This window comes from Athene cunicularia, assembly GCF_003259725.1.
Source record: "Athene cunicularia isolate RWA chromosome 10 unlocalized genomic scaffold, athCun1 chr10_part1, whole genome shotgun sequence".
NCBI lineage: Eukaryota > Metazoa > Chordata > Aves > Strigiformes > Strigidae > Athene > Athene cunicularia.
Window position 1 is genome coordinate 5,390,517 of NW_020799112.1, and position 9,257 is coordinate 5,399,773.

At 36.4% G+C, this 9,257-nt stretch overlaps 1 protein-coding gene across 1 annotated transcript in view; it reads left to right on the forward strand.

The window, feature by feature from the left end:
* The first annotated feature begins 390 nt into the window (after nt 1–390).
* ICE2 (interactor of little elongation complex ELL subunit 2) overlaps nt 391–9,257 on the forward strand; it is a 20,842-nt gene continuing 11,975 nt past the window's right edge. Inside the window, exons 1-6 of the mRNA XM_026856018.1 lie at nt 391–522; nt 1,133–1,237; nt 3,853–4,120; nt 5,515–5,634; nt 7,233–7,367; nt 7,724–7,840. Of these exons, the coding sequence (XP_026711819.1) occupies nt 497–522; nt 1,133–1,237; nt 3,853–4,120; nt 5,515–5,634; nt 7,233–7,367; nt 7,724–7,840 (771 nt within the window). The 5' untranslated portion in view covers nt 391–496. The remainder of the gene's footprint in view (nt 523–1,132; nt 1,238–3,852; nt 4,121–5,514; nt 5,635–7,232; nt 7,368–7,723; nt 7,841–9,257) is intronic.

A 9,257-nucleotide genomic window follows, 5' to 3' on the forward strand; every position in this document is an offset into this window, starting at 1 on the left:
TTTTTTTTTTTTTTTTGCCTTTATCATTGGTAGAATATAGCAATAACTTTATAGCAATAAGTAGGCTATCCAAATAAGAAACAAAACATGATAAAGGCTTCAGATCAATACTCATAGGTTCATTTCTTCTGCCACAATACTCATTTGTGTGTCTTCCCTCATAATCTCCTTACTTCTTCAAGCTGAACTTCACAATCAAGTTGTTGAACTTGATGTGTAACATCACACCTTTTTGTTAACATCTGCATGTTTTCGGTGTTCATATGTCCTTTGTATACTTGTTTTCCTGTAAGTCAGTGTTTCTCAAGCTTTCTGAAAGCACGATCCCTCCGGGCTGTATTTCTTCATGGGGCACTCCGTGTTTGAATGAACTTATTTTTCTGGGGCGGGGGGTGGCGCTGTTTTCTGTCGTTCTCTCAGTGGTGGAAGGGAGGAGTGAGTGTGCTTTGCCTGAAGAGCCTGGGTGTTCGTGTGTGTTCGGAAATGAGGACCAGTAATGCGCATCCACGATATGGATTTGGGGTGGTGACATGGTTCTTGTTTTTAACACGAAAAGTCTTACAAAGAAGTAATTCGGCTTTGTAAGGGTAGAGAGGTGAGTTGGTTTTGAATTAGTTTATTCGTGAGAAAGACAGAAATAAGTATTTCCTCATGCCTTTCAAAATAGTTTGGGAAGACTGGCACTGTGTAAACCCTGTACACCAGCAGAGCTATGTTTAAAAAAAACAAAAAAAGTGAAGACCAAAAAAAATAGACAAAATACCTATTTTCTGAAAAATTCAAAACAAAATTATTGTATTGCTCTCAAAATTCCATCAGGTTCAACCCAATGTTTGGTTTTGGTTAATGAACATCTGAAAGTGTGTAACTGCATCAGAATTTCACTCACCTTATCTAGCATTTATATCTTGTACTAATGAAATTGTTCTTTTTGAACTGTGAAAAACCCATGTATTTTACTACTGAAAACTAGTAAGGTCTTGGATAGCATATATGTAGCTTCTGTAAAGAGAGAATGGGGAAACACTGTATATAAACTTTTTTAAACAAATAGTTTTGTTAGTTGTTTCTCAGAGGTAGATGCGGCCTTTACTTGTGTATTGTAATGTTCTGTGTTTTTTTTAATTATCAGGGATATCTTACCAAAAAATGGCAGTGAAGTATTTTTCTCACATGGAATTTATGAAAAATATTCGTTGGCTCCCAGTCTATCTGAACTATGGCATTTATCAAACAGGTATATTCTGTTATATTACACTTTCATGCTGTTCGTCATCATCCTGTTGATACATATCCTTACTGTTTTGGTGGAAAGCTGCATGTTACCTGGTGTGCAAGGATTTGTTACTGACCCCTTGGTCCAGCAGTTGGCCTGTGCTTTACCTGTTGTAAAACAGAGAAAACACAAGAGTCTTGGTTGGGACCTCTGATCTTTTGTGTCTTTTGGGGAGTGGGGTGGGCTTTGATGCTTGTTGATTTTTCCTTTCTCTCATGTACCAAAGAGGGATGAAGTTTGACCCACGCTCTTAACTGATCACAGTAAGGATCCTGTAACCCGTGAGATATAGACCTAATTCTTTTTTTGAAATCAATGTCTTGCTGTCTGTCCATCTCTTCTCGCTTTGTAGAAGGCTGACAATAGTGTACAGTGAAATCCTTTTTACTTGTATCGTTTGGAAGTAGCTGACACTGTTTACATAGGTCCAACAGGGTCTTGGGTGCAGTGGAGATGCAATTAATTCCTTGAGTAAAGAAGAAACTTTATAGAGTGTTAGCTGAAGAATGGGAAATGAAATTATGTGAACAGAGATGGTATAGGTAGTATTGTTTGTGCAATTTTTGATATTTTTATTTTCTCAAATTCAAGTAGAATCAACATTTTTTTCTCATAGTGAAAAGCATGGCTTATGCTGCTGGATTTCAGAAACTGGAGGACTGTATTTAGGCTATTGGGGGGGTTTTAAGACATCGTTAAGCTGGTAGCAAGGTACAAGTGGCAAGTGTCCCACAGTGGATGAGCATTCATGCCACAAAGAATGTGTGTGGGAGACCAAGGTAGCTACTGTGCTCTTAAGTGATGAGTTCAGCATGTGGAGAGAGAATTTGTTCTATAGGGAAGTTACGGTATTTTTATGAAATGACACTGAGAACGTGTTTGAGGGAAATACTTGTCTACATCACATGACTGTTTATATCCCACTTGGTTAGTTAGAGAAGGCTTTTCTGGTTCATCAAGGAAAGGAGCAACTTTCCTTGAACTGACAGAGATGAGCAGAGCCCTCACAGCTTGCTACTGGGTACACTGGGTGTTACTGGAGGATTCTTCTCTTAGATGATGCAGAAAAAGAGTAGACATGACTGCACTCAGAAGTGGGATTGTATTCAGTTGTGTATGGTAGAAGTGGGTTTATAGCCAGAAGAGAGTTTGCAACAAGAAAAATTCAGAAATTTGTGGAACTGTGTTGTGTGACCATAGTCAAGAGAGAGAGAAATGGAACCTGTTAGGGCAAGTCTGAAAGTAAAAGCTAGAAAAAATTTGTCAATTTTTATATTGGAGTTTCTGGTAGATATTTACTAAAGCGTATGTTCACTCACCATAGAAGCTGTGAAGGCAGGTTGCTGATAGAATGAAGGGGAAAAATTTAAGCCGTCAGCTCAAATAAAGTATAATGCTGTAAATATGGACAGAAAAGCTCCGTCAGATTATTTTGGTTTGCACCCTGATGAAGACTGTGACAGCACTGCATACTGAAATGATCTTGATGTGCTGCCATTTCGTTCAGTGCTGAATATAGCCAATTTAAGCTGCTAGAATTTCTTGATGTTCCTACATTGGCATATCTGAGTCAGCATCTTGTCGCTGCTGCAGCTTAATTAAATTTGCCAGTTTGTGCCATGAGGATGGACACATTCTCATATTCAGAGAGACAGCTGTGAAGTATTATTAAGAACTGTGGATGTGATACTGCTTGGTTTGAATAACACTTAGGATATTTCCTATTGCTGAAATCGTATCTTAAAAATATGGTTTTTTCCGAGATCAGCAGTTAATGTTCATTTTGTTAACCTTAAATATTTTCTCTCTTAGGAACAGTTATTTTAAATAGAGCAGGGCTAAGATGGCCTTCGTATACTGGAGATGTTTTAAGAATCAGCTCGATAATGTTACTTCTTTCTTGTTGTTAGGCCAGCTACGCCCCTTGCCTTAACCCAACATTATTTTTGGGAACTGATTTCAGTGTTGTTTAGAGTGGAAAATGAAACTCTGGTTTTAGGAATTTCTTAATTGAAATCCAGAATTTCTATTATTACAAGTAAGTAGTTTTAATTTACTTCTTTTACAGTGAAAGGCTTTTTCTAGTTAAGTCTTTCTCCTTTATGGTCATAACTTTGACTGATAAGTTAGGCCTTTCTGAGTGCAAGCTGTTCCTGAACACCAGCTATCAAAGAATAACATAATGTTGAGACTCTTCATCTTTTCACTGGTAATGGGTGTTTCCAGAACAAAGAATCAGTTTTATATTTAGCTTGTCACCTCAAAATTGAGTGTACTGACTAATGGATACACCATTTTGTTGTGTTGTTTTTTTTTTTAAAGTGGGTTTTTTGGTTTTCATCTTTAAACCAGTGGCAAACCTACTGTTGATACCAAGAGTAGTGTGATTGTCCAGGTGGAGTTTCAGAATAAGCAAATTCCTATGACATAGACTACGAATTGGAAGAGTACGATAGCTCACAGTGCATTTTGCTGGGTTTGAAGTTTAGGCTTGCATGACTGCCTTTACTAATTCTGAAAAACATTAATATTTATGTGAAAAGTATAAGTTCTTCTATTTATTACTTTTCTTTCAGAGAGGCAAAGAAAAATGTGGAGGCATTGTCAAACTCTTCAGAAAACAGACAGACTTGTAGCGTCCAGGCTGCAGATCCAGTTGAGGTGGAGGCTAAAAGCACAACTGACGATCATCCTTTTCCAGAACCTAGAGTCCCCTATCCATTTACCTCCTCTTTGACTGAGAAGGAGCAGAAGACATACTTATATCTGATGACTAAGTACTCAAAAAACCCCCACCATTTTCAAGTTAATGCATCAAGTCAAAGAGAATTACTCACCTATCTCGTAAGTGTCCATGTATGTACATATGAACATCACAGAGGGAGTTGTACAATTTTGTTGTTACAAAGAGTTAAGAAAAATGTAGCAAAAAAGCTTTGAAATTCAATTTGTCATAACTGCCTTTTAACATAGTATTATGAATGGTAATAAAGGTTTAAAATAGTCAGGATAAAATTTTTAATATAAAGTATTTAGTTATTTCATTACAGTAGGTGTGGTTTTTTGTGGAAATTTTGATTTGGTTTTTAGTAGTAGTCTGAACAACTGACAGTAAGTGTAGATCTTTGATAGCTGATCAGGCACCCACCCACGCCCACAAAACCCCCCATTTTTTTATGAGAAGGAAGTTTAAGAGTTGACTTTACTGTGATTTTAGCATTTCATAATGGCATGTAGCAGTCTTGTTACAATGTTAGGAGGTAGATACGTTTTGAAGCAAGGCCATAGCTCCCTGCAGGAGCTGGTCGGCCATAGCTCCCTGCAGAAGTCGGTCCCAGCCACCTGAGGTAAACAAAGGAAAGAACCCAGGGTACAGTTATGTAAACAAGGATGGAGATCCAGGGCTCAGTTGTGCTAGCGAGGACTGTTGTGAGAACAAGGAGATAAGTTGGGGCGTATTATGACCTTGGGGGTCAGAGGAAAGCAGCCCTGGGAGAGAAGCAGGTTCACAGGAATAAAGATGTTTATGCATACCAGAAATGCCACAGGGGGCTGGGGTATTATAATGTGATCTTTTAAATGTACCCAATGGCTGAGATATTATAATGTAGTTTCTTGAATGTATCCAATAGAGTTGCAAGTAGTGTATTGTAGACTGCTTATATAAGGTGTGATTTCTTTCAATAAAGTTGAAGCTTGCTCTATCATTCACATTGAATCGGTTGCTTGCTTCCTCCGCTCGCCGCAGCACCCTGTAATGGAAACTTTGTTAGCATGTGAGGGACATGTGTGTTGACCTTCTATGCTTCACACTTGCCTTTAGTCTCAGCAATGTTGTTTAAAAAGTGAAAGGCCATGTCTCACCTTGGTTAGAAGTGCCATTTTAGTTGAATCCTGTATAATGTAATTAATCACCAAATGTTTATGTGATCATAGACATGTTATGATCATAAACCACCAGTGTATGATCAAAAGAAGTTTGCTGTTTGTCGGGAGGGGGTTGTTTTGTTGTTTGGGGATTATGTTTTTTTAAAGGAAATGGGCCTTGCAAAAAAATTTTTTACTTAAGTGAAACTCTGAACATGTGCAAAGACTTGCCAAATTGTGCAGCAAGTGGAATCTCTGACCTCTTTCATACTATTGCTTGTGCTACCTCTCTGGAAATTTTGCTGATTACATACCTAACCTACAGGATTCCATTCTATCTTAAAAAATAGATTTTTTTCCTTCCCCACCAGCAAATGAAAGAAGTAGTAAACAATGAAATTGCAGAATTTATGAAATTTGCCCAAAATGCTGCAAAAAGCTGTGCCCAAGATTATGATGCCATCTCTGAAGATGCGCTACGTTATACTGAGGTAATTACCAATACTGTTTAATTCCTTCTCTTCTTAAATAATTAAATTGGAATCGTGATTAAGATCTGTAGGCACTGCTTATGAGGTCTGATGCTCCCTGACTTTATGCTGATTCCGTGTTGGGAGACATGAGACATTGCTGTGCAGCATGGCTTGGCCCACAGTTTATCATAGCCAGTATGATATGATGTAAGGGAGGTCCCTGAATACTATACTGTACAAAGGTGTAGTCCACAATTAAGTAAATTACATCTTTATATTTGGGAAGGGAGAAATTGCATTTTAAGTGTGCATTTACATTAACAAGCTGCTCCTAAATACACACTACTGAACAGAGTGTTCAGCTTTCCTCCACAGTAGCATGTTACAGAGTTACTTTAATCAGAGTTTACTCAGGCTTTAATCATAATCATTTGCAAGTTCCTGCTGTGTTAAATACCCACTTTGATGATTCTAAAATCAAAGATGAATGCAACTTTATATATGATTCTTGTTTTAGTAGCACATTTTGGGAAAAAAGTTCTCAAGTACAGGTTCGTTAAACTTTCCCTTCAGTACGTTGACTTGCTCGTGCTTGTTTATCTCATAGCATCTTGACTTAACTGCAATGTCTTATTTTATATACTTTTTGTTAAAAGTTCAGCCTTTTCTAGTGAGTGCTGTCTTTTACAGAATAAAACAGGAAAATAAATGTTTACTAGAGAGTAGAGCATTTAGGTAAATTCAGAAGGATGTCTTCTATTTCACGGTAACACTAACACACCATAACTAAGATAAATTTGTTCCTGCATTAACACATAGTTTGGGCACACGTGAGGGCAGAAATGTTGCTTTTTTTCCTAAAAAGTGGGATTTGCTTTGTAATTTTATATCTTACATTTGTGTCTGTTTTTCTAAGTGATCTGGTCGTCTGGTCCCAGAACATGTCTTCAAACTTGAAGTCCTACTTAAATTGGTATCCTAAGTTAAAAATGAAATGGAGGCACATATTAGTTTTAAACAGTACTTACGGAAATAACTAATTTAGTTACCAAATGAAACTTAAATGTCTTAATTGTTTCTGATATCTGAATTATGTATTTATCGTAGGATCTAGAGTTGGCATAAAGCAAGTTTCTACACATATAGAATATTCCTGTCTTTACCTGTGTGACTTTTACACAGGCCCTGTGTAAATTAGGTGGTAACACAAAAAAAACACTAGTCCCTCTAAAAGCCATGATAAATAAACTGAAAAGAAAAAAATAATTGCTTGGTTTAGTACATTTCAAACTGCACTAAACTTTTTTATGATTGGTCTGAGCCTGTGAGCATTGTTAGCCTTCCATATGAAGGGTTGCAGAGAATTCAGAATAGGTTTGAGTTCTGATACCAACGATTGTAAGATCATTTAGTTATACTGGTACTTCTTAAGTTTTTTTAAATACTGTCCCTAACTGAAAGAGTTCAACAAGTCTGTTAGCAGTAATCTGATAAACACATCTGTAATCTCTACAAAAGTATATGCAAATGCAACATGCAGCTGCAGAAAAAACTTTTTAAAATTAAATTCTTATGAAATATACAAATGCATAAACTCTTTTTAATTTTTCTGTTAGGAATTATTACATTCTTGTATTGGACATGTGCAAAAGTACCCTGAGGTTTACACACTCCAGGAGATCATGAGTATCATGGGAGGAAAGTTTCATACACAGTTGACCTTTAAGCTGGAAAAAAATCTGCTTGCAGTGGTAATATCTTATGTATATGTATTGTTTTGGTGTTCAAATAAGTAGAATCATATGTGGGTTGTGTTACAGGGTTCAGGTTTTTTACAAATATTATTCAGTACTTGGGTTAGGGGTTAACAGTTTTGATTATAAATTATAATAAAAATAAATTATTTTGGTGGTAAGGCTGTTAACACCCTTCACTGTATACTTGCAGTAAAAAATTACATTAATAGTGTATATTTTTTAATATAACACTAACTTCATAATGGACTTGCATAAATTCATATCATTATGTGTAATATCATTATAAGAAGCGCATGGTTCAGGATCATTTTGGTTAGAGCTATTTTTTGATACTGCTTGATTCCTTCAAGGGTACGGCAAGACGTGGTAAAACGGATTTCCCTACCATGTATGTTCAGCTGCCCACAGATTATAAAACTGTTACATCTATTATAACTCCAGAAAAAAAGGCTTCTCTTATGCACAATGTAAGTAACCTTTTTATTGTCATTTTTAAGGTTTATTTTGTAGAGAAGAGCAATTTGGTCCTTCTTATGTGGCAGCATTAAGTTACTTCTCTCTTTTTTTCTTCTTCCTAATCTTACACATCTTGTAGCATAAGAATATATACTGGATCATTATTTATTTAGTATTTCATTTATAGCAAATGTACTGCCCTCTTCAAAAGTTAGGTTGTTACCTTTTAGACCTAATGCCTCCTGAAGGGACTTCCTCTGTTCTACCAGTAAAACATTGGAGGTCCTTAAATCGATACACACTGTCTGTGAAATCTCGATGGAATTGTTTATTACAGTGTTGTTCCTTTTAAATTTTGCTTTGCAATTTTTGAGCTGGCCTCTGTGTGTGTATACATACATGTGAATGCACGTATGTGTAAAGGCTTCTGATTTAAGAAAGAAGTCATGAGGGTAAGAAGAAATACTTTAGATCATCTAGTTTTCTGCAAAGTTGATTAGGTTAGCTTACCCTGGGAATTTCTTTTGCTAAACAGCATGAACTCCATTTCAGAGTTGAGCAATTTTTAGATTCCATTCTACCTTACTGTTAAATATCCAAAGTTTCTGTTTGTGTTCTTTCACAGAGAAATCAGTTAGTTTTTAATTCTGTAGAGTTTGGGGTTTGTGTCTGTTTATGCCAGATAATTTGTTACCCACTAATCCAAGGAATTTGTTCACATATCTAAAATTTCACCACAGGCACTATGATTGCAAAGACACTTTAGCTTAAGAAAGTAGCAGAGGTGACACAGGAGAATGATATGTGTCTCAGGAGATGTTATAGCTATAAACAGAATATTTCTGATGATATCTCAGGTGGTAGAAAAAAGAACATAGCTAGATTTTTCTTGTTTCTCCTGGTCTTCGGTGCTCCTGAGCTTCCATTATCATCTTAGCCCTTGATGTTCTTCACTTCATGAGCGTTCCCAGCCTCCTCTCTTCATGGAAACCTCTGCTCATAACGTTTAATAACTTTCTCATTTCATATATCTGAATTTGCATTCTTCATGGTTTTATATTTGTTTTAAGCATCTATATACATAACCTATATTCAAATAACTGTGCAGTTTTAACCATGCTTTAATGTTAGGTGTCTTTATTGTGCTATTACTTAACTTGTAAGATGATCTGTAAGATATGTGTGAGTGAATCTGGTTTTTTCTTCTGCAGTGTACTCCCATATTTCACAATCATCCAAATTTCTATTCAGCTCAGTAGTTCAAATTAATAGGAATGCACTGAAAGATACAAGTTAAGAAGATACATATTCTCATGCTGCAAGGTGGATGCATAAGAGAAACCCGCAGGGGGATTTTTTTCTTTTTTTATTTGATTCTGAAGCTTGGCACCATGGTGGTATTGGGGCTTTGGGGGAGTGGGGGCGGGG